A 25516-nucleotide genomic window follows, 5' to 3' on the forward strand; every position below is an offset into this window, starting at 1 on the left:
GAACTATAAAAACTCATTGGATAAAAAGCGCCTCTTCCAACTGGCAACTATGGAAATTCTTTTCCCTTTTGAGATCACTGTGCTCAAAGTGCTTTTGCGCTCTCTGCAGGTGACGGAGCAGCATGTCATAAAGAGCAGGCTATGGGAGACCAGCCCGCCCTAGGGCTCAGGTGCCGAGCAGGTGGGTACCAGCCTCCCCTCACCTTGGCAAAGCCACTGCTGGAGACCCAAGCCGGGCTGGGAGGTGCCACCCATAACAACGATGACTCCCGCACTGAACATCGAATTTTCACTTTTTGGCAAATACTATATGTTTGCTTTCTCTTAGGTTCACAGTATCCCATGGAGCTAAGTAAGGCATGAACAGAATCTCCACTGTACTGAGGGCTGGGTGTGGGGGGTAGACAGCATGTCTGTGCAGATAAAGCCCGGCCAGGCCGTTACCCGTGGATAAAGCCCCACCAAGCCGCTGCTGCTGCGCTCTGCTTTATGCTTATTTTCTCTCAGAAACATGATGTGGAAAAACAGCACAGAAGTGAACACAGACTCTTTAAGCAGTTGAGGATGATGGAGCTTTCAGTTTAAAAACTAGTCAAAAAAAAAGAGAGGGGTTCTTTCACTTCTCAAAGAAATTCAGGCAATTCTGTGCTGTGTCTAAAGTTCTTAAAAAAAAAAAAAAAAAAAACACTGATTCAGCCGCTGCAGCAACACATCTGAGCTGGTGGGTCACCAGGCATGCAGTGGCATCCTGCCCAGCCTGTCAGTCACACTCAAGAGATGTCCCCCGCAGCCCCCTGGGTCTTAGCTCCGGAGCCCACATGGGTGCTGGCTATGTCATTGCCCAGGCTGTGGCCCCACCATGATGAGGGGGCTTCAGGACCAGCTTGTTGCACTTTGCTCTGAGGCAGATGAGGTCATGGGTGGGGAGGGTGGGGGCTGGCGATCCAGGGCCTCATCCTATAAACCCACTGCTGGTTCTCAGGGATTTGTGGCCACAGGCTTGTGGCATGTATTGGCCCCAAGCCAGCTAGGGGGAGGGATAGGCTTTGTATCTGCTTATAAGGATTGGATGATTAGTTTTTTACAATTCCTAGTTCAGCTACCCTATGGGTTTATTTAAAATAACGGATGGCACATCCCCATACATAGGTAAGCCTCCCTTTTTTTTTATTTCTTGAAGAACCCTATAAGCCTCCGAAGCACACATACTTGAGCTCCAGATACTCGTCAATGCCGTACTTGGAGCCCTCTCGCCCAAGGCCGGACTGCTTCACCCCCCCGAAAGGGCACTCCACGGAGGAGATCAGTCCTTCGTTAACGCCAACCATGCCGACCTCCAGCCGCTCCGCCACCCTCCAGATCTGGGCCGGGTCTTGAGAGTAAAAATAACCTGTAGTGGGGATAAGAGACACAGATGTAGTCATTAAAGACATCATGTCCACAGCTGAGGGTGCCATGGATGACCACTACCTAGTCATGCAGGCTGGAACCTTCCTGCTTCCAAGTGGAGCCCCATGTATGTCTTCATCTCACAACCTTTAGAAATCATCTTTTTGCTTGTGTTCCACCCTCGCTAGCTCTCTCACCATCTCCAGCGAGGACTGTAACAACAATGAACCTGGCTCCTATGGCCTCCTAATCAATCCACCCTGCACACATCTGTTAGGTTATCCACGTGATGTTTTTACCCAGACCTTCCAGTGACTCCTTGTTACCCATAAATAAGGTTAAGTTCCTGGTGAGTATTCGAACTCTCCCTAATGTGCTTTCAATCAACATGTCCAGCTTTATCTTCCATTATTCCAGTCACCGACCATCTCCACCAAACTCGTCCACCCAGTTCTCCTTGTCCTGTTTTCACTTAACTCCATAGGTCCCCCTCTGCCCAGAACCTCTCTTCTTCAATCTGCACCATCAGAGTCTTGCCCAGCATGGATGCCCTGGTTTGGGATGTGGCTTCCTCCACCATCATCCCATCAAGAAGGGACGAGAAGAACACTGAGCTCAGTGTTACGGGGGCACTCGTGCACACGTCTTACTCCAGCGTTAGGCCCTCTGAGTCAGCAACTCGGAGTCTTTGTTGTAGAATAAGGGACTCTACAGTGTGGACATCCTTTCTCTGGTTATCAGTGGTTCTTGTCCACCCAGAGAAGCGCCTGTAGAGCCACGGCTGAATCTATGTCTTTTTATCTTTGCAACACTTCCTTCACTAGTGGATGCTAAAGACAGATTTGTTGAGTGTCTTTATGCACACACAGTTTTGTCAGGGACACAGGGTACATACTGTGGCCACCTTGACCATGTCCAAACTGCAAGAAAGGCAGCCACTCCCTGAGGTTCCCTCTGCCTGTGCTGTCTTCCCTTCCTTCATCGCCCCGATGCTCTCTGTGAAGTCAAGCGCTATCTCTTGTTCAGGCTTCCAGGAGGGATGCGAGGAGAAGCACTGGAATTTCCAGGCATCGAGCCTCTGGGAACATGGGGCTTAAGGGATGTGGGTGGTTCTCCCCAGAACAGTCGGCACTGCTGTTTCTCCCTCCACCACGCCCAGCTCCGACCAGGGAGCTCCCATCCCACATCCTGCGGACACAGCAAAGAACCTGGACTAGCATAAACCCGCCCTCGCCCCTTGGAAAGCAATGAAATACGTGCTGCAAAGAAGCTGACTTCTCAAAACCCCGGGTGACATTTAAAAGGCACAGCTGGAGAAGTGACTGTGATTGTCTCCAAGCGAGGACAGACACCCACCTGCCAGCCCGACGTCGGCCGCGTTAGCGATCGCCACCGCCTCCTCCTCTGTGTTGAACCTGCCAAAGTCAGGGTGGGTCATCAGCAAAATCCCACAGGGGAAGGAAAACCAGCTGTTTTTCCTTCTGATCTGTTTCCCAAATAAGAGCCAGGGGTCAATCAGAGTTTTGCAAGGAGCAGAGAGGAAAACACCTTCATTCACTGCACATGCTGAGTTCAAGGCTAAGGAGCTTGGATCAACACTGGTTCATCTCTTGTAGGAGAACAGGAGACACACAGGGAGCTACAGTGTGTTCAGAATGTTGACAAAATGCCTAAGAAAAAGGGTTACTACTCTTGTTCTCTCTTAAGACGTGCGCCAATCATAACTACTTCAGAAGCAGCCGTGATGTGGGAGAAAGCCAACAGCCAGGGCCTGCTGGGGCCCAGGGTTCCAGTGTTGGCCCCGCTACTTAACAGTGCTGGGGGTCTGTTCCCCTTGGAAATGAGACTACTAGTATGGAAGCCTAATGCAGTCGCTTCCAGCTTGATCATCTTATTTCTGAAACTAGATTTCAGAGGCCCCAGAACTGTAAATGGAGGGCAGAACATTCTATGCATCCCAGCTCCTGAAATCAGAGACCCAGCAACAGCCAGCCCTCTGAAGGCTCGGGCAGAGCTGGCAGACCCTGGTCAGTGCAAGAGGATGAGTGGGAGAGAGAGGAGGGGGACCCCAAGAGAATCACTTGTTCCAAGGATGAACAGCTCTTGTCTCTCCACTGTAGAGAGCAAGCCGTTCTATCTATCTGCCAGAGAATAAAAACCAGGGCGTCATCCATGTCCTCACTGCCTACATGTCCCTCGAAAATGTACTCATCACAGTATCAGGTGGGACATCCTCAACGATTTCACCTTTTGAGTGTGAACTCCCTGGTGGCTCAGATAGTAAAGCGTCTGCCTGCAATGCTGGAGACCGAGGTTCGATCCCTGGGTCTGGGAGATTCCTTGGAGAAGGAAATGGCAACCCACTCTAGTATTCTTGCCTGGAGAATCCCATGGACAGAAGAGCCTGTAGGCTACAGTCCACGGGGTCACAAAGAGTTGGACATGACTGCGTGACTTCACTATTTACACAATAACAACCACACTGATATTAGGTGACGTGCTTTATGTATATTACATCATTTAAACCTTACAGCTGTCCTGTGAGGCAAGTTTTTTTGTTTGTTGTTGTTGAGTCACTAAGTCATGTCTGACTCTTTGCAACCTTATGGACCATAGCCCACCAGGCTTCTCTGTCCATGGAATTCTCCAGGCAGGAATACTGGAGTGGGTTGCCATTTCCTCCTCCAGGGACTGAACCTGAGTCTCTCAGGTCTGCATTGGCAGGCAGATTCTTTACCACTGTTCCACCTGGGAAGCCATGAGGCAGGTACTAGTTTTTAGTCCTTTTCCCATGAAGGACCCTGGGGTTCAGAGAAGTTAACTCATTCAAGGGGACACAGGTATAAAGTAGCAAAGCCTGCATTCCTAACCCCTACATCCTTTTGGAAAATGTCAAGTTCATATTCTAGGTAAAAAATTTTTTACTAAAAGATGAAAGTTCTCCAAGTGGTCCATTCTCCCAATGTCAGATTAATCTATAAATTTCATTAGCAATGGAGGAGAGAGAAATATTTGGAGAAATAATGACCAAGAATTTCCCAGATTTCAAATAAAGGCCTTGGGATCTCAGATTGAAAAAAAAGCTCACAGTATACCATACCTAAGCTACCATGGTAAAATCTAAGAACATCAAAGGCCCTGAGTCTCTGAAGAGAAAAAGTTCCCTTCACAGGAACAAGAAGCAGACATCAGCTTTCTCAATAACAACCCTGAAAATAAGCAGACCAACCAGTGATATCTTGTGAAGCTAGATTTTTACACAGGTAGATTATTATTTACTTGTGAGTGTGGGATAAAAGGTCCCATACGAACACAGAGTTCATTTCCCACAGACACCCTTGAAAGAAGTCTTGAAGGATGTACTCTGTTATGAAGAAAAATGAGTTCGGCAGGGAGCAAAGTAGAGAATTTGGTAAATTTTGTGGTCTAAACGGGCAATAATGAAAACCAATGTTTAAAAAACCATGCCTTGGTCTTGGCCCTTCCCCTGACAAAGCCCCACTTTCTGGCTCCTGTCCCTCTCCTGCCAGTCGCAAACGACACAGGAACTGGATTACTCTCCAGACTTCCTTTTCCTTTCCTACTCTTCCTCCGGTCTTCCTACACGCTGGATGGCCTTACTTGATAACAGGTGCCACAGGCCCAAAAGTCTCTTCCTGAGAGCAGAGCATGTCTCGGGTGACGTTGCTGAGCAGGGTGGGCTCGAAGAAATTTTTCCCAACGTGGTGTCGCTTCCCACCTGTCACAACGGTGGCCCCTTTGGAAATGGCATCATGCACGTGTTTCTCTACCTGTGTGAGGAAGAAAGCAACAGCCTTTGGGAAAGGGGATCCAGGATGCTTGGAAAATGTTTAAACTGTCAAAAACGGTAACTGGACTTTTCTTTCTTTTTCAAATAGGTTTGAAACCATGTACCCCAGTTCCTTCTAGGTTGGAAGAACCAAATACACAGATATGGAGTCAAGAGGGCAGGTCTTATATACAATGCTGCTTCCTCCCCACTCATTGGAAGGACTGAAGCTGAAGCTCCAATACTTTGGCCACCTGATGCGAAGAGCCGACTCCTTGGAAAAGACCCTGACGCTGGGAAAGGTTGAGGGCAGAAGGAGAAGGGAACAACAGAGGATGACATGGTTGGATGGCATCACCGACTCAATGGACGTGAGCCTGAGCAAACTCTGGGAGCAGGTGATGGACAGGGAAACCTGGCGTGATGGACAGGGAAACCTGGCGTGATGGACAGGGAAACCTGGCGTGCTGCAGTCTATGGGGTCGCAAAGAGTCGGACATGACCTAGCGACAGAACAGCAGCAACCCTGCTCTGTGGGTTTCTGGCTGTTGGGTCTTACTGTTTGCTGAACAGCCTAATAAACATACACTCGTGTCTTTCCAGGCCTGATGCTCAGCTGCCTTTCTGGGATTTGCTCTCCTTGCCTTCCTGGGTTAGTTCCAGGCTCTTGGATCCCACGCTGTTCTTGTCCCTGGACTTCTCTTTCACTTTGTTCTAATATTTTCTCCTCAAGTACTAGTTATTTCGAAAAAAGGTGCACTGAAGGTGGTTTATATTCAGAGTGTTCTGATAACTGCAGGTCGGGCTGTTTTATCTTGCACTGGCTGGTAATGGAATTTGGACCCCAAATAATTTTCCTTCAGAGTGTTGAGTAGATTTCAATGAACAATCTAACTCAAAAATAGTTCTCACTCCTTTATGGGTCGATTTTCCCCACTCTAGAAGCTTCTTGAATCTTCTTTGTATGTTCCCGACATTCTAAAATTTTAGCAAAACACACCTGGGTTTTCTCTTTATTCTAATTCTATATACTTGGCAATTGACAAAGTCTTTCAATCTGAAGAATCAAGTTATTTCCTCCTAGCTCTGACAAGTTTTCCTCTAGCATTTGTTTGATAGACCTGTTTTTTCCACTTGAAGTCTTTGTAGAGCTTCTATCACTAAAATGGATACACCCCTGTGTGGGTGTGGGTGCATGTTCAGTCGTGTCTAACTCTTTGTGACTCCCATGGACTGTAGCCTGCCAGGCTCCTCTGTCCATAGGATTTTCCAGGCAAGAGTATGTCCCGTCTTCTCAAAACTCTCGGAGGACAATATTAGATTCCTAGAAATGTCTGATCTCAAAAATAAAAAGCCTTTTTCCTCTCCTTTTAGGTGTTCCAAAGATGAAAGAACTTTGTATTTCAAGATGGTAATTCTTGAAGCAGCAGGATACAGAATTGTCACCACTGCAAGAGAAAATTTAAGGACGGCAGCAGAACGAAAGTGGCAGATCTCATGGGAACTCAGCTAAATGACAGAGCTGGAAAAGCTTATAACCTGACGATGCCACTTGATTCATACAAACTGGCAGAAATTCACTAGTTTTTCTAATTTCTCCATGTTTCCAAAACCATCTTGCTGGGCACCTTACCAGAGTGGTTTTTGATACTGAAACCAGGACACTGAACAGGTAATAAGACAGACTTACCTTTTCTACAGCTTTTGCATTAATTAACGGGCCTTGAGTAGTTCTCTCTTCAAATCCATTACCCACATGCAGGTTTGTTTTAATTGCCTCAGCAAATTTTTTCACAAAGGAGTCATGGATACCGCTTTGCACCAAGAAACGGTTGGAACACACACAAGTCTATGCAGAAAGAAAGAAACTCACATCGACAGTTCATCAGAAGCTACTGACCCAACCAATAAACCTATGATTGCTGCTACCTCTGAATGTAAATGTACTTCCCAGGTGGTTCCTGTCCTGGGTCCCACCTCCATACTCGAGCTTAGCCCTAATGACAAACATGCAAGAGCCTGTACTTCTCCAGGCCCCTCCACAGCCAGCACGCCTCTGTGGTCAAACAGGTAAGCGAGCATAAATAATCTGTGAGCAAAAAGCCACTAGCCCAGGTTTTTTTCAAATGGCTCATATTGGAACGAGAAAGCCAACACAAGAAATATCTCCTTGAGACAGTGATACTCAGCGACAGAGAGGAAAAGCTAGAAGGAAAAGGATTCAGAGGCTAATTGATGTCCCCTAGCTTAGTGAACCTTTCAACAGCTTGGCAGAATCCAACATTTTGAAAATGGACACAAGACCATTCTTTCAGCCTAAATTATTGAAAAGCCCTTTGTTTATTATATTTTCTAGTTTAGACCTAATATTTTCAAGTTATACAATATAAACACATTATTGGAAATGAGGTTATCCTTGATACATTTTCTTCTTCGCTTTTTTCTTAATTGTGTATTTTCTAATAGAAACAGTTTGTAGATAATTTTGTACCCTGTGCATTTGTATTGGCTTAAAGCAATATACCCCAAAGTTGTAGCTTTGTGAGTGTAACTCTGAAGGCTATACACCTTTGCATTTTGTGTTTCTAAAAGGAAACATACCTATTTCAGAAACAACCAAGCTTATCTAGGTTATGTGAAAGGAGAAAAATTAATTACCAATGGTCAAAACAGGATGAAAACTATTTAATAAAGAATATTATACACTTCACCTTTTTCCTCCTAGATAACTTTCCAGTTTTTATTCCTTTTTTGGAATGCATTTAAAATCGCTTATTGATGGTACTCTAAGATGAAGTGCTTACCTTGTATGAGATAACTTGGAAGGTCCCTGCTGGATCTAATGCTCTGGGATTCCCTAGAAGGTGTGAGCGCAGGCCACCAGTCTCCCGGGGACAAGCTGGGCTCTCCTTGGCCCACTGTGGTGTGTGTGGCCCTCTAGTGGAGGCCTGTCCTGCCCCCCTCATTTCATGAAGAGTGAGACCCAGGCAGTAGGGTTTTGAGTTTTTCAAGGCACCATCTCAACATTTTCCAACCTTCTTTTCCTTAAGACTGTGGGCTCCAGACCCTAGCTGTTCAGGCTATTTGTATCTGAGGAGATGTTTAAACCTGTTCAGCAGAGAAAAGTCCAGCAAGGGAAAACTATGAAAATAACCAGATTCAAAGAGGAGATGAAAGAAGAGAACGATTTGATTAAAAGACTTCTGCTGTTCGGGAAATTTTCCTCGAAGCCAGGGAGGAAGACACCTTATTTCCCTTCATACCCTGTGAGCCTAGCAGAGTCCCAGACAAAGAGAGGGCACTCACTAAACATCCGATAAAGGACATGCATGAAGAATGAAGGAAGGAACCCAGAAGTACCCTTTCTCCCAGGAGGTGAGGAAGGGGGTAGGATCTTTGTAAAGCACACAACCCAGAAAAATGCTCCGGGACTCACCTGTCCAGAGTTCCTAAATTTGGAGGCCATGGCCCCGGCGACAGCCTGGTCCACGTTGGCACTGTCAAAGACGATGAAAGGGGCATGGCCACCCAGCTCCATGGACACCCTCTTCACAGAGTTTGCTGCGTGGTGCAACAGGACCTGGGAGCAGACAGAGGATGCTTTGAGCGCCCAATCAACAACAGGGACTGGTAAGGCTTTTTTCAAAAAAGTACCCAATAGAGGAGGAAGCCAAGTACACAGCAGTATATATGGGATGACAGTTTGCATAAGAAATGGGGAAAATTATATATATATAATATATATATATTCATGCTTGCTTATATTTGATAAACATGGAGAAGATGACAAGAAACTAAAAATAATTATCTTTAAAAGGGAGGAAACCAGGAATGGGGTAAGGGTGAAACTTCTGAATATAAGCATGTTTATATTGCCCTGATTTCTGAACCATGTCAGTGTGTGACCTACTCAGAAAATTATAAACAAGCTTAACAATCCCAGAGAGAGGATAATAAAATCACCCAGAACCCAAGAACCCCTAGTTTGCCACTGATAAAATCCTAAGGTATATCTATCCAGAATTTGGCTATATACACAGAGGGATATGTACCTTTAAAAAAAAACCAACTTTGTATTTTATATTGAAGTACAGCTGATTAATAATGTGATAGTTTCAGGTGGACAGCAAACAGTCACACACATACATGTATCCATTCTCCCCCAAACTCCCCTCCCATCCAGGCTGCCATATAACATTGACCAGAGTTCCCTGTGCTAGACAGTAGGACCTTGCTGGTTATCCATTTTAAATATAGCAGTGTGTACATGTCCATCCCAAAGTCCCTAAGTATCCCTTTCCCTAAGTCTGTGAGTCTGTTTTGTAAATAAGTTAATCTATATCATTTCTTTTTAGAGTCCTCATATAAGGGATGTCATACAATGTTCGTTTCTCTGACTTCACTCAGTATGACGGTCTCTTAAGTCCATCCATCTTGCTGCAAATAGCATTACTTCATTCATCTTAGTGGCTGAGTTATATCCCATTGTATATGTGTACCACATTTTCTTTATCCACTTATTTGTTGATGGACATTAGGTTACTTCCATGTTTTGCCTACTGTAAGTAGTGCTACTATGAACATAGGGGTGTGTGTAGCTTTTCAAATTATGGTTTGGTCTGGATGTATGCCCAGGAGTGGCAATGCTAAATCATATGGCATCTCTATTTTTCAGTTTTTTAAGGAGCCTCCATACTGTTTCCCATAGTAGCTGTACCAATTTACATTCCCACCAACACAGTGGGAAGATTCCCTTTTCTCCATACCTTCTCCAGCATTTATTGTTTGTAGACATTTTAATGATGACCATTCTGACTGGTGTGAGTAAACCTGTTTCTTTATTGGACTCAAGATAGCTATTTTCTTTAGAACTTTTAAGAAATGCTCTTTGCCAGGCCATTGGTTTTCCCGACTCGGTTTGCTCTTGGGTCGCTTGCCTCCACGTGCGTCCTCTGACTGAGTCTTCTTCACACTCAGCACCCATGATGAGAGCTTGAACCCGACTCTGGCCCCTGCTGCCTACAATCCTGCTACGTCCCGAGGAGTTCTTTCTGTTCCCATTCCTCCTGCTGACCTTCTCGGGACTTCAGCCTCCAAAGCCTTAGAAAGGGAGCATGACTGCCCAGATTACCTTTCTATGAGACACTGGCTCTTGGTCACTGGCCAGCCTCTGAATCTGTTTTCCTCAGGTCAAATGCCCATTCATTGCTGAATTCTCTGTGCGGAGCAGACGAGGTACTCTGTCCCCTCCACAGACCCCGGGAGGGGCGGTCCCCCTGGAAGGGTAAGGGCAGGGCCGCATCTCCAGAAGAGGCTGACCGACGGGGGTTCAGTTAGAGGCAAGATTCTATGTGCCAAGATCCAGAGCTGAGCCACTGAGTCTCTGCAAAGATCAGCTCTGAAGAGGCCGTTGGTATGGAGAGTGGCTACTTATCAGTGATTCCTATCACTCTTCCCTTTAAACCACTTGAAGCGAAGCACTGTCCCGTGTAAATAACTTAAAAGGACAGTTGGACTTGGCAGGAACGTGGTCAACATTTTCCTAGGGGTCTGTCCGTTGGGGACAGTTTGCTGAGCAAAGTAAGGTTAAATAGTGAGTGGCTGGCCTTTGCCCAGCGTCTGGGTACTTCTCCGGCTCCAGTGGCAAAGGTCTATAACCCTTCTTCTCCCAGGCCTCTCTCTTTTTCTCCAACGACTTTGAAACCCTCTGAGGATAAGTTTGCTCTGCATATCCCTGGAGCAGGGTGGTAGCACTTTATGGATCTAAAAATTCACGCTTCTGAAATGAATGAGTGGCAGGCTTCCCAAGTATGAGTTTGTGGCATGACAAACATGGGAGTTACTAAAATTGGTTTATTTTCTCCTGCTTCTCATGGTGTCCAAAAAATGACCAGTTTCACCAAAACTTTCAGATTAGGTTTCTATTATTTTAATCTGATACGTTTATGTACTTCTCTAATATGAGCATATGCATGCATGTATGTAAACACTAGCAGCAAAAATGTGTACTATCTGGAGAGAAACACCATAACTAAGAACTTTTGCTCTACTCTGCCTTTTTCCTGTTTTAAACATTTAAAAGGATAAATAAAAATGCACTCATAGGCACACAAATGAGGTTTTGGGGAAAGAACTTTTCAACATATAAGGGAGAAGAAAGCTAGAAAAAAAATAATCTTTCTGTTTCTGTAAGTGTCTTTATACTAAACACAATTTTTGTGCTAAGGCATCCATTTCTTTAATTCTAGATTATAAAAGAAACACACATTTGAGAGTTATGGGAATACGATGGACAACTTTCATCTACTTCACATGCGGAAATAATGGGAACCTTGTCTACCCTTAAACCTTCAGTTTTGTCAAACAGGAACCTAGATCATGTCACAATGAGGAACACCATCCAAATATTTCTGGAAGATGATCAGACATTATGATATGGGACAGAGCTTCTAACACTCTGCTGGAAACCTTCCTCCAAATGGTGACCGAGATGAAGTAGTATTTTTGATACTGTATAAAGAGAAGTTATTAGAATGACACTTGTTTCCTTTGAGACTTAAGTCACATACCTTTCCAGTGGCTGTCGAACCAGTAAAGGAAATTTTAGACACGAGAGGATCTGTACAAAGTGCTTCCCCTACTTCCTTGGCCTTCTTTTGAGAGCAAGGAATCACGTTGTACACACCTGGGGGAATTCCAGCCTGGTTTGCAAGCTATAAAGACAAACAGCAAACATGTGCCGGCAAATGAGCAAACTGGAAAAACAGAAAAGAGAAATCAATGTTTTAACCCAGAAAGCAATGGCAAAAAAAAAAAAAAAAAAAGGCTGACTTTGGGGATAGAATATATTTAGAACTGAAGTAAGATTCTTACTAGTGCTAATGTGGTATTCAGGCTTCCCTGGTAGCTCAGATGGTAAAGAGTCTGCCTGGAATGGAGACCCGGGTTTGATCCCTGGGTCAGGAAGATCTCCTAGAGAAGGAAATGGCAATGCACTCCAGTTTTCTTGCTGAGAAAAATCGCATGGACAGAGGAGCTCAGCGGGCAGCACTCCATGGGGTTGCAGAGAGTCAGACACGACTGAGCGACAATGTGGTATTAATGTACTGCAAGTTTCTGCATGAATTTTAAGCAGTGTTTTATCATGTGGATGTGTGTGTACACACATGTATGTATATTTCCCAGCCCTGCCACTAATAACGCCTAGAGACAGTGACCAGCCAGTAGCAATGATCATCCCTGGTGCCCTAAATGTAGTCTTAAAATATCATTTCCTACCAGAGGAAAAAAAGACACTTACTCCTTGGAAGAAAAGTTATGACCAACCTAGATAGCATATTGAAAAGCAGAGACATTACTTTGCCAACAAAGGTCCGTCTAGTCAAGGCTATGGTTTTTCCAGTAGTCATGTATGGATGTGAGAGTTGGACTGTGAAGAAGGCTAAGTGCCGAAGAATTGATGCTTTTGAACTGTGGTGTTGGAGAAGACTCTTGAGAGTCCCTTGGACTGCACGGAGATCCAACCAGTCCATTCTTAAGGCAATCAGTCCTGGGATTTCTTTGGAAGGAATGATGCTAACGCTGAAACTCCAGTACTTTGGCCATCTCATACGAAGAGTTGACTCATTGAAAAAGACTCTGATGCTGGGAGGGATTGGGGGCAGGAGGAGAAGGGGATGACAGAGGATGAGATGGCTGGATGGCATCACTGACTCGATGGACGTGAGTCTGAGTGAACTCCGGGAGTTGGTGATGGACAGGGAGGCCTGGCGTGCTGGGATTCATGGGGTCACAAAGAGTCAGACATGACTGAACTGAACTGAACTGAACCAGAGGAAATAAAGGCTTTCTGCAGAAATAGTTAATCCCAGGTCTGGGACAAGAAATATATATGATAAGTCTAAAATGTCTTGTCATATTAGATAGCAAAGACGGTCTCAACAACTAGTAAGAGTTATGTTAAAAGATAAAAGAGCCAACTCTAAGAGGCTGCTATTGGCCAAAAGTGGGAGCATGTGAGCTGCATCCAGGATAATAACCACAAGAAAGTGAAGCTCATCAAATACCAGCGCACTAAATCTATTAGCACATAATGCTCCTTAAAAAGCAAATTGGGAACCTGTGGCAGATGACAGGAATAGATTCATTTATGTGAAAAACTGGTAAATAAAAAGAATCAAATATACTGCCTTTCCTCTGTGAATTCACTGCCGGGTAACCACAGAGTTGATGGGAAGCTTTGATTTATAGAAGTGGTCTGGTGAATAAATGAATGAAAAAGGAGAGAATTCAAATGTTACCATTTGGGCAACTCGTAATGAATTAACAGACTGAGCAGCATCGTACAGCAATGGGTGCAGACGTGAACACAGACACGCCCAGACCTTATCCTCCTGACCAAAGGACACAAGATGGGATCGACCCCGAGTCTGATGAGGTGTCTAGATACAGCTGCCAGTTTGGAAAGCGCAGGAGACAGAGGAACCTGGTTCCTGACGTGCTGTCTGCAAAGCCCGGCTGATGGGGAGCTCTACCGGTCAGATGTCCAGCTTCCTCAAAAGACAGATTGTAAGGGAAAGAAAAGGATGGAGGGGAATCTGCCGAACAGAAGGAACTCATCAGATGTCTGCAGGAAGTCTGGATCCTACTCTGCGTGACATGAGAAGCCATTAGAGGGTTTTAAACAGAAGAACAAGATCTGACTGAATGCAGATTGAGCTGGAGAAGGGAGTGGTTAATAAGAGGTGCCCTCAATGTGAGAAATGCCCACCTTTTAGTCACATTACTATGACTTAATTAAAACGATGGCTAGATACCATTGTTGGGGTAGCCTATAGATGTTAGAAAATTCCCCTTACTTTTTTCTAAAAAGAGGAACATCTGACCTAAAATAATGACTAGTGATTTAAAGCATAGCACCATCAAACAGGAGATGCAGGCAAAGAAGGAGGCTTCGACAGTGCTTCCTCATGTCCCAGCTAGGTAACGTCGTTTTTTGGACCCAGTGCACAGAGGCTCACCTCAGCCAAGGCCAGGGCGGAGAAGGGCGTGTCCTCGGCAGGTTTAACCACCACCGTGCAGCCGGCTGCCAGGGCGGCCCCCACCTTCCGCGTGATCATGGCGCTGGGAAAATTCCACTGGATCAGAAGAGAGAGGAGGTGAGAGGAAGGGCTTGTCCAAAGGCAGGCAGGTCAAGACACCAGCCCGCAAGTTCTGCACACCTGCCTGGCAGAGGTGTTCTTACACTCAGGAGCTCAGAACACCTGACACCCGCTGGCTCCAGGGACTGTGGAGACAAAAACACCTTCAGAGTTTAAAACACTATAAAAGTATCTACCCTGGGTGACAGCCAACTCTCCCTGTAAAGGACTGGGTAGTAAAGAGGTTTTGTGGGATGCCCAGTTTCTGTCACAACTAGACAACATGTATACAGATGGGAGTGGCTCTGTCCCGGTGAAACTTTATTTACAAATATAGGCCTGAGGGCTGTGGTTTGGTGACCCTTTGGGGAAAAATACTAGCAAAGGTTATTTTGAAGATGGTATACGATATTATACTTCCCTCTCTAGATATTCATAGCTAGCTCCCTGTGGATATTTATAGTCATATTTTGTTTCAACAAAACCTTGTATAGTGCTTATTCTGACCTAGGCACTGTTGTACGTACTATTATACTATTATAATTAAATCCTCATCACAACCCAATGAGGTTGGTATTTTTCGTACTTGCAGGTTTGGAGACAGAGCAGTTAAGAAACTTGCTCAAGGTCACACAAGCTAGTGGAGGCTGAGTTCTGGGTCAAGCCTAGTCAGTCCAGACAGCGAGGGGGATGTTTCTCTGTGACTGTGGTGAGCAGGGAAGGACAAGCAGTCCTGAGACCAGCTGGCAGACACCGTAGAGAAGTTAATACGGCATCTAGCAGAAGATGGACCCAAGAGAAGCAACTCAGGTAGAGAAAGCTGGTTGCCCCACAAGGATACTGCAGTCCTATCCAGGCAGATGCAGTATCTTATTTCTCAGCCTTTTAACTTTCAGAATATGGCCCAGTGCCTGCTGAAAGGCACATAAATACTTTGAAAGTGTCACATCTTAAGTCTTTTTTTAAAAATGATAAACACCAGAAGATTGTTTTAGATGTACTAGACAACGCCAGGAAGCCTTTAATGCCAAGTCAGAGAAGCCCCCAGGGTCCTCCTGTGGGTCATCCCCGTCCTGCAGGCATTAGGAAACACTGGCCACCACCACACCTCTCATTATCACAGACACCAGGAAACACGCCTCCGCCTCCAGCAGTGGCAGCAGGAAGCCAAGCACAGGTGCCAGAGATCACAGGATGAGCACAGCTGCTCCAGCCCCATTCATCCTCCTTCCCCGGATCTCGCCGATCCTGCCACATACCGGGGTGATGACTGCGGCCACACCGAGGGGCTGCTTGAGGACGAAAGCCCGCCTTTCTTTTGTTGGAGTGGAGATAATGTCTCCATAAACACGGTGGGCTTCCTCTGAAAACCACTCCAGGAAGTTGGCAGAATAGAGAATTTCTCCCTGTGCCTCCTTCAGTGGCTTTCCCTAAATTAAATCAGAAGAGGACACACTCATTACCTTCTAATAACGAAAGCGCAGTTCTGTGTTTCTCAATTCTTCAAGCAGAGTACAAGAGCCCCATTACAAAACTCACTGGGTGGTGGAGAAATTTCTAGCCTCAGTGTGAGTCTTTGAAAGCAGAATCACAAATGGTGATGGAAGGAAGCCTGCCAGGTCACCCTGAGCCACAGTCGTCATTTACCTCCTTAACAGGTTACAGTCAGGAGGAGGCACCTAGAACGGCCTCTTTAAATTTTTTTTTCCTTCTGATATTTCTAAATGTTGTGAACAGTGTGGAAAGTAATTTATCAGAGTGACCAAAAAGCTGGTACCTTTGCAAATGTACAAAAACAACATAAAAAATCAAAGCAGTCATGTGGGGGAAAAAAAAACCCAGAATGGTGGAAAAGCAGTATTCACATAGTTCCACTCAAAATCGATTTCTTGCATATTATTAAAGAGTAAGTTACAACACAGAAATTTTGATTTAGCATAATATGTGTGCCTGATTTAATCAGAAAAATCTGTGCCGAAAATAACAACTGCTATCTGATCATGAAGTAAAGAAATCACATTTTCTTTAGCTACCTAACAGTACTGAAGTTAGAGACTCCTCCAAGCTTTCTTCTAAGAACTCTTGGACAGTTTCTTCAAGTACTGAGTTAGGTCCTGAACTTACACTTTCAGCTGTAATTATCTTGGCAAGGTCATCCTTATTTTGTATCATTAAGTCATACCACTTGCGAAGTAAAGAACTCCTCTCCTGAAAAAGAAATACAAAACAGTAAAATGCCAAGTATAAGAGAGACTACTAAAGTCTTCAGTTTTCTAAAATATTTGCTGTGCATTCTCATTCTTGGGGAAACATATATTGACCTGTTTTTTTTTTAACTGAGGTATAACTGACATGCAACATTGTATTTGTTCCAGGGGTACAGACCTTTCTTTGGTGAGTAATATCAAAGATTCCATTTTGGGTGTGCTGAGTCATAAATTGTAAAAGCGGAAAAAAAGTTTTGTGGAATGACTTACTATTTATAGTAAATGCGAATAATGAATTTCACCACACAAAGGTATGGTTCCTTACTTTTTGCAGTAAAATACACGACACACAACATTTACCATCTCAATCACTTTTCAGTATGCAGTTCACTGGCATTAAGTACAACACTTTCACATGGTCTTGCAGCTATCACCACCTTTTCAGCTTGCAAAACTGAGAGTCTGGACCTGCCTCTCCATTCCTCCCAGCTGTGACAACCACCATTCTATTAATACTTTCTGTCTCTATGAATCTAACTACCCTAGGAATTTGATATAAGTAGAATCATACAGCCTCTGTCCTGTGACTGGCTTATTTCACAGTGTCCTCAAGTATAGTTCTTTTTAAGTTTTTTTCCACTAAGGTTTTTACACCCTTCCCGCAGGCCTTACCACCTCTCCTGCAACACAGCACAAAGGGTGCAGACGACACCTGCAGCCGCAAGAGGGCGCCCGGGGGCACCAGCAGCGCGCATGCGCCCGAGTCGGGTCACGATCCACTCCCTTCTGATCCCTTCTCTCCATCGCAGTTCCTGCTCTGCTTCTTGGCGCCCCACTCGTAACCCGGGGCGCGCTCCGCAGAAGGCCCCCTCGGTCGTCACTCCCCGCCCTGCAGGTAGTTCTCGGGAGAGAGGTCATCATCCACACGGGGTCTGGCCTTCCTCTTCCTCGTCTGCTTCCTGAGCTCAGCCATGTGCTCTGGCCACAGGGGGCCCACGGTCCCGTGCCCTTTCTCTCTCCTCCTCTTGTACTCCAGGATCTGCTTGTTGAGTGCCTCGTGGTCAGTCCCACTCAGATACGAGTGTGCCGCAGGGCCCTGGGTATCACTTGGCAAAGCAGTGTCCAGGGCCTCGGGGTCGCTGAAATCACTTTGCACAAAGTCTTGTCATCTCGGGGTCCAAAATCAGCAATTGCCTGTAGCCGATAAATCTCCATCATAGCTGCATATTTTTTGTCCTGAACAAACACTCTGGGCAGCACGTTCCTCGGGGTCTGCTGGGACATCAGAAGATGCCCCATGTGTGCAGCACTCTTCACAGGACGGCCTCTGGTGTGTGTTCTGGGCCTCAGAGAGGGTCGCCCTCCAGAAGACGCGGCAGGCAGAGAAGCCTGAAGCCAGAGAGACCTTGCAGAGCTCCGCGTTCAGGTCGCACAGCTCCTGGCTCACTTCAGGGGTGCATAGCAAGCCTGAGAGTGCTTTGTAGAGAAGGCGGTTCAGCGCCCCCAGGCACCCTGGTCTTCCTTTCGGGTTCTCCTGGAGGTGCTCTTAATCAAGGACTCCAACCGGGATGGCTTGTAGGTCAAGTGAGAGCCCAAGGAAGTACCTTCACACCAAAACTCCCTCCATACGTAATACAATGTAAATGCTAAGAAAACAGTTGCCAGCAAGGCAAGTTTAGGTTTTGTTTTTTCAGAACTTCGTGGAATTTTTGCAGAACATTTTCAGTCCAAGGTTGGTTGAATCTGAGGATTTGGAACCTTGGACCCACGGTGGAATGTAAACATCACTTTGCTTTGAAAGTTCACTTTGCTTTTAGCAAACTTAAAACCATCACAACTATATAAAAGTACAGAAAAAAGGCCGGGTGGAAAAACCGCAAACATAACGGTGACGGGTGGGCTTTCACAAGTGGAGACTGCGCTTACAGACTTGGCTGTGGGCTTGGCCGCAGGCTAACACCCCACCCTTTGCAGGACCCCCACTCGGGAACATTACTTGGTTTTCAAAGCAAATTTCTTGAGCGGGTTCTTGCCACAGGACACAGGCGAGCTGTGCAGACCTTGGGCACTGCTCAGGCTCCCCGAATGGAGACCCCCGGCAGACCCCTGAGAGTCGCCCACATCTTTGCTCAGCGACCACCAACAAATGGCCAGGTCTTTATTTTAATGACTCCCCGGCAAGTTGTCCCATAGACTGGGGCGGAGGGTGTGGGGTCTGTGACGCTTAGGAAAGGGTTTTGCACACTCCAGAGGAGAGGCCAGGCACAACTCTGTGGATGTACTTAATGCCACCCAACTGTACACTTGCAAAGAACTAAAATGGTAAATTTTACATTATGTGCATTTTCCCACAATTTAAAAATTTTTTCCAAGATAAAAGGATGAACAAATAAACTGGATTAAGTATATTGTGGAAGAAATGATTTCTTAAATATTTTTTTAAAAAGGAATTCATTTATATAATAAAAAAGAGAACCCAGGTCAAGCAAACCACACAGAGGTGCTCTGAAGGAAGGCACCCCTAGAGCTCTTGCCTCCTGCATCTAAACAGGTGTACATGAAGCAAAGGAGACTCTGTGGTTTATTCCTACCTGCCTGAGGGGTTGCCCATAGCAACGAGCAAACCTGGTTTGTCATTCTGTCATTCTAATCCATTTAGTAGGTGTAAGATTTAAATTATTTTTTTCATACCACTCCTGAGCCAAGAGCCTGAGGCTGTGGAAACACCACCTACTGTCTTTCTCTGGGTTCTTTCCCCTCCCTATTTTGGATAAGCTAACATGCTTTGTTATCTTAGCTCTCAGGGGTGTTGTTGAGTCGTCTGAATCTCAAACCCCCAGAGAGGAGGCCTTGACAGCTCTTAAAACAATATTACTACAGTCATTTCACCCTCTCTGTAGAGTGGTGGTGGTGTAGTTGCCTAGGTCTCCCGCATTGCAGGCGGATTCTTTACCATCTGAGACACCAAGGAAGCCAGCCACTGAAAGGACGAAAAGCACCAAGAACAGTGCTCAGCTGTGGAGGGCACAAGAGCGGCCCTCAGGGCGTTCCCCTCCTAATCCCTGGAACCTGTGACTACATGTATTGCTTCACAAGGCCAAAGGGATTCTGCCCACGTGATTAAGGTCAGGTGAGAGCGGAGCCTGAGTTATCCAGGTGGGCTCCATATAATCACTAGGAGGACTACAAAGGAAGGCGGAGCCACAGACCACTGACTCGGAGGCCTCTGGGGGGTGGGGGTGGTGGTTTAGTCGCTAAGTCATGATAGGGTTCTCCAGGGGATCTTCCAAACCCAGGGATCGAACCTGGGTCTCCCGCATTGCAGGCAGACTCTTTACCAACCGAGCAACGAGGGAAGCCCTTGGAGGCCTCTAGAAGGTGGAAAAGCCCAGGAAACCCCAGAGCTTCCCCAGGAAATGCAGCCCTGAAAACCCCTCTTGGACTTCTGACCTCCAGGACGGTAGGTATTTGCGTTGTTGCGTCATGTTAAATCCCTCAGTCTGGGGATGGCTCGTCCCAGCGGCCAGAGGAAGCGAATGCACCAGGTGAGAAGGTGGTCAACAAGCGTCAGCTCCCTTCTCTCTCTGAACCCCTGCAGGGGTGCACAAGGTGGGGAAGGAGGTGGGGGCCACGCCACGGGCTCGGAGAAGCAAAAGTGACTGCAGGCTGTGCAGGCCGACGGGCTCCCTGGCAGAATACAGGAGCCACCACCCCTCAGGAACCCGGGACATGAATGGGCCTAGAGAGGGGAGAGGAGAATAGCCGGAGGTGGGGGACAAGAGAGCCGCCTTACAACCTGCGTTTGCACCCTGCCTTCCAGACAGCAGAGGTGGGAAGCTGACCCCACCGCTTCCTTAGTAAGTCACTCCGAGGTCCTCTCGAGAAGGAGGGTTCCCCAAAGGGCCCCAGGGAACCGTCTGACTGCACCTGGGATTGCTCCTGGGCCCCTGAAACAGCCCAGCGGGGCAGGCTGAGTCTGCAGGCCCCGGTGCAGGGCAGGGGGAGCTCCCGAAGGACTTCAGAGGGCCCAGGGCTCGCCTCGGTGCACATGCTTCCTGCGAGCTCGGAAGCTCCTGTCTCCCACTGCTGTTAGCACTCCTGTGCGTTCTCTCTCTAGTTCAGGCGCTCCTGTCAACATCCCCCTTATACCCTCACTTCGCATCTAAGAGACATCTCAGACTCAGTGGGGCCAAAACTGAGCTCCAGTTTCTTGCCTCATGCTCCTCTCACCCCTTCCCCATCCCAGTGTGTGGTTTTTCCTTCTTCCTCCAGTGGCTCTGGCCAAAAGCCCTGGAGTCATCCTTCAGTCCTGTCTTTCACCTTCCTCCCCCTCTCCCGCCCTCAGTCTTGTCTTTCATCTCTCTCTCTCTCTCCCCTGTAACAGTCTGTTGGGGAAACCAGCTGTCTTCCACCTTCAAAACATATCTTTTATCAGAACACTCCTCACCGCCCCCACCACGAACTCTAGCTCCGGCCACCAGCATCTCCCATGTAAATCACCACCTCCTAGCGGTCCCTGGACTTCCACCGTTGCCCCCACTACAGTCTATTCTCAGCATGTGGCCAGAGCATCCTTTCCGAAGGCAAGTTAGATCTCTCCGAAAACCCTGAAATGAAGCCCCGCCTCACTTAGAGTAAGACCCCACTCAGTCCTTAGAATGGCTACACGCCCCACTCCATCCAGTCGTCTCCTATTCTTCCCCACGTCAGTCTCCTCAGCACACGGGGCTTCTTGCTGATCTACACGTGCGTCAGGCACGCTCCTGACTTGGTTTCTGCTCCAGCTGAATTCTCTCACCCCCGTTGGTCTTTGCATCTCATGTCCTCAATGAGACCTACTCTGATGTTACAGCCTGGATTCAGTTCCCCCCAAATTCACATAACTCCCCAGTACCTCTGAATGTGACTACATTTGGAGATAGGCTCTGGAAAGAGGTCATTAACATTAAATGAGGTCATAAGAGTGGATCCTAACCCAATATAACTAGTGTCCTCTCAAGAAGAGATTCGGACACTGACAAGTTCAGAGGGAGGAGCATGTGACGATGGGGAAGATGGCCACCCACAAGCCCGAGTTGAGAGGGGCCTCAGGAGGAACCAACCCTGCCCTCATGTCTTGAGAGCAGGCTTGTAGCTTCCAGAACTCTGAGACAAGAAACTCCTATTTAAGCCACTGAGTCTGTGATACTCTGTTGTGGCGGCCCTAGCAAATTAATACAGTTGCCCACAGTATTTACATTTTGCCCTTTTTCTCTGGCCTCTGATCCTGTTAGCCTTCTCTACTTTTTCTCATAGCATTCATTACTTCTAATATACTTATTTGTTTATTGTTGTTCAGTCACTAAGTCGTGTCCGACTCTTTGTGACCCCATGGACTGCAGCACGTCAGACTTCCCTATCCTTCACCATCTCCCGGAGTTTGATCAAACTTATGCCCACTCAGTTGGTGATACCATCCAACCATCTCATCCTCTGTCATCCCCTTCTCCTCCTGCCTTCAATCTTTCCCAGCATCAAGGTCTTTTCCAATGAATCAGTTCTTTGCATCAGGTGGCCAAAGTATTGGAGCTTCAGCATCAGTCCTTCCAAAGAATATTCAGCATTGATTTCCTTTAGGATTGACTGGTTTGATCGCCTTGCTGTCCACAGGACTCGAGAGTCTCCTCCAGCACAATTCGAAAGCAACAGTTGCTCAGCACTCGTATCTGCACACGACTACTGGAAAAACCATAGCTTTGACTATGGGGACCTTTGTTGGCAAAGTGACATCTCTGCTTTTTGATACTGTCTAGGTTTGTCATAGCTTTTCTTCCAAGGAGCAAGCACACCCTGTGTGCACCAGGACCCAGGGGAAAGGAGAAGTGACTTGTTTGTTTACCTATGCTATTTGTCACAGCTTAAATCTCCTCCCTCCCCTCACCTCCAAGTGAACTCCAAGAGGGCAGGAATGTTTCTTTTGTGGAACTGCTGTATCCCCAGAACCTCCCACAGTGGCAGGCATAACAGGTGCTCAGAAAATGTCTGATGGATGAATCAGTGTTAGACTCCCTTGGTACTTGGACCTCATTGCTGCACTGTCTTCCTTCAGACAAAGGATGCTGAAGGGCACGGTAGAAAATGACCTCTGGGCTGACTCCGGTGTCATAAACTAAATGGAAGAGGAAGGAAATCTCCCTGCCTCAACATCGCTGGCAATCTCTCCCCCTCTGACACCCCCCACCCCCAATTCTCTACTGTCTATGTTCAGTTAAAGGATGTATCTGCCTATTCAGGCCCCAAACCTGGAGGGTGGTTCTGGGCTTGTCTCCAAAGCCCCCGATTTTTTCCAGTTCTCTCCACTCCCCAGCTCATGACTTGGCCCCAGCACTCATTACCAGCCTTGCTGTAAATCACCCCATTAGCCTCCTGCGTGGTGTTCCTGCAGCCAGACAGGTACTTCAGATGCTCTGAAATCACACGTGTTCTCACCTTCCCCGAAACCAACCACCCTTCCCCGGCGGTCTGCTGGCTTATCATTGCAGGTTCGTGTTCTGCTCCCCTACCCGACCCTTTATGAGGCTCGAGGGCGGGGCCATACTCCCTAACTCCCGCACCGGGCTTGGCACAAAGCCGACGCTCCAAACTTCTTTATTGTTACTAAGTCCTTCCACATGGTGTATCCTGGAGCACTGGGGAGGGGAGAGGTGACACAGCTGGTTTCACTAGGGTACAAAGCCCCGATCGCCCCTGCATCCGGCGCGCACTCACCTTGGCCGAGACCCCCCTCCAGCTGCAGAAGGCCTCGTAGGCAGCGCGTACGGCGGCGCGGGCCTCGGGCACCCCGCAGTCGGCCACCAAGCCTAGCTCGGCGCCGCTGGCCGGGTCGTGCACCGGGAAGGTGGCGGCTGCCGAGACCCAGAGGCCGCCCACGAAGCCATCAGTGCGCAGCAGGGACGAGGAGAGGCCCGCCGGGCCTCGGGAGTAGCCGCGGATCGGGGCCACTGGGCAGTCGGCACGGGGGCGGCAGATCCGGCTGGGAGGTGCCCGTCGGAGGTGCGGAGCCGAGCAGCTCCGCAGCCGCAGGCAGGTCGCCATGGCCCTGGAGGCGACGGCAGGAAGCAGGCTAGCGAGCGTGCGCACCAGGGACCCAGGCTGCGGCGGGGGCGCGCCGGGCGGCGGGGACGCGGAGCAGCGCCCTATTCCCGCGCCCTTAGCGCCGCACAGCCGCGAACTCTAGACCTTGATTGACCGAGAGCGCCAGCAGCCTCGGCTTCCTGCGCGACCTGGGAAGGATCGCGGATGCGAATGGGCAAGCTCGCTGGTGGAGGCGCCTGCGGACCCGCGTCAGCTTTATAACTATTCATTCCTTAGCCCCTCCGCCGCTCCCTCTCACCACCAACCCCACAACCAGCTTTCCCCGCCGCTGGAATTAGTGCTTGGTCCATGGATGTGCCGACGCCAGCCCGTTTCTTAGGACGTGAGCAGGATGCTTCACTGTCGTAGCTTCTGTGCGTTTAGAATTTGGGGCAAGTGTTCTCGGAGGTTGTGCAGTGTGGCCCAGCGTTCTGCTGCCTGGATGCTTGTCTATTTCTGCGTTAACTGGGAGCAGGGATGCCCTTGATATAAGCGCCTTTGGAGAGGAACACACTTGGAGCAAACTCAGACTCTCTTGTTGACAAGCTGTGTGACCTTCCACAAGTCCTTTACCCTGGGTCCACTGCTTTGCGGGATGGAATGATAACCTGCCCCATAGGTTTGTTGTGAGAGAAGGTATAAGGCTTGGTACAGTTGCTACCTTAAATTCAGCTTAGTGTTAAAATCCATGCTAGCTGACCTGGGTCAAACAACTAGTGAGATTAAAGTGTCCAATAAAAAAGATGCACAATTTGAGAGTTTCTAGTTAAGTTTTATTTGGGGCAAAATGAGGACTGGAGCCTGGGAGGCGGCACCTCAGATAGCTCTGAGAGACTGCTCCAAAGAGGCGGAGGGGGGAAGTCAGAATATAAGATTTTGGTGAAGGAGGGAGTTCAATACAATTAAATGCTCATTTTACAAAAGGTTTTCCGCTAGTCGGACTTCCCTGGTGGCTCAGCTGGTAAAGAATCCTCCTGCAGTACAGGAGACGTGGGTTCGATCCCTGGGTTGGGAAGATCCCCTGGAGAAGGAAAGGCTATCCATTCTAGTATTTTGGCCTGGAGAGTCCAGGGGGTCGCAAAGAGCCGGACACAACTGAGTGACTTTGACTTTCACTTTTCTGCTAGTCTGGAGGCTTTGCTGTCACCGTGAAGAGATTTAGTGCTTTCAGCGCCTTTCTAGATATGAGGAGATGCAAGTATTGGAATCCTGAAATCAGTTCTTGAAAATATCCAACTGTCTAAAGACCTGTCCCACCAGACTCCCTGGAGCACAGAGTGCCTCCCTCCACCTTGAATTCCCTCTGGGAGTGTTGAAGTTCAACAGCTGTGGCACCAGGGGGTTCAATCTCCGCAGAGGCCGATGGCAAATGCCCTTGTTCGGTCACTGACAATGCTCTTGGCAAGTGCTAATTTGTAGCTGACAAAAGTTAGGCCACCAGGGAGTCAACATCAGGCAACCAAGGTGTGATCACAATTAGACTTTGCCTAAAACTCTGGAAGTAGCAAGGAAGCCTCAACTTTGAGGATATAAATAGCAGGCCTATACTCAGAGTCTGTGGGTTCGAATGAAACCTAGCTCTCCGAGTTGATTTAGGATCACTAGTCCCAAAACACTCCCTGTATTTCTACTAAGAGGAGAGGCTCTTGCTGGCTTTGGTAGAGCCTGTGGTGTTTCACAGAAAGTTTTCACTTCTCAGGTTCAAAGGATTGTTAACAAAATAAGCCACTCATTATATACAAACAAATAATACCAATATATATTAGAGAATTATCCAGCTTATTTTCAATATACTAACATTAAAAAAGAAATAGAAACAGCAGAGGATACATCATCAAAATGGGTTTTGACCAACATCCAGACTTAGCACTGGGAAG

At 47.4% G+C, this 25516-nt stretch overlaps 1 protein-coding gene and 1 pseudogene across 1 annotated transcript; both read right to left on the bottom strand.

Moving 5' to 3' along the window:
* Nucleotides 1-752: 752 nt before the first annotated feature.
* ALDH5A1 (aldehyde dehydrogenase 5 family member A1) lies at nt 753-23600 on the bottom strand. The gene is made up of 10 exons (XM_068994131.1): nt 23274-23600; nt 16444-16527; nt 15579-15749; nt 14200-14316; nt 11749-11892; nt 8616-8759; nt 6870-7028; nt 5011-5180; nt 2746-2804; nt 753-1390 (listed from the first exon to the last, which is right to left on the bottom strand). The coding sequence occupies exons 1-10, from the start codon at nt 23598-23600 to the stop codon at nt 1185-1187; spliced, it is 1581 nt and encodes a 526-aa protein (XP_068850232.1). The 3' UTR covers nt 753-1184.
* LOC138097835 (putative ribosome-binding factor A, mitochondrial) lies at nt 17404-18649 on the bottom strand (annotated as a pseudogene).
* Nucleotides 23601-25516: the final 1916 nt, after the last annotated feature.

This window comes from Capricornis sumatraensis, chromosome 22, assembly GCF_032405125.1.
Source record: "Capricornis sumatraensis isolate serow.1 chromosome 22, serow.2, whole genome shotgun sequence".
In the NCBI taxonomy this organism is placed as follows: Eukaryota; Metazoa; Chordata; class Mammalia; order Artiodactyla; family Bovidae; genus Capricornis; species Capricornis sumatraensis.

What these genes read in the sequence shown, in the direction of transcription:
- ALDH5A1 (XM_068994131.1), bottom strand. Translation starts at nt 23,600, where the DNA reads ATGGCGACCTGCCTGCGGCTGCGGAGCTGCTCGGCTCCGCACCTCCGA. An exon ending in AGATAATTACAGCTGAAAGT is followed by an intron (nt 15,750 to 16,443) that starts GTAAGTTCAGGA and finishes GATTTAATTTAG; the next exon opens with GGAAAGCCACTGAAGGAGGC. An exon ending in AATTTAGGAACTCTGGACAG is followed by an intron (nt 7,029 to 8,615) that starts GTGAGTCCCGGA and finishes CTTTCTGCATAG; the next exon opens with ACTTGTGTGTGTTCCAACCG.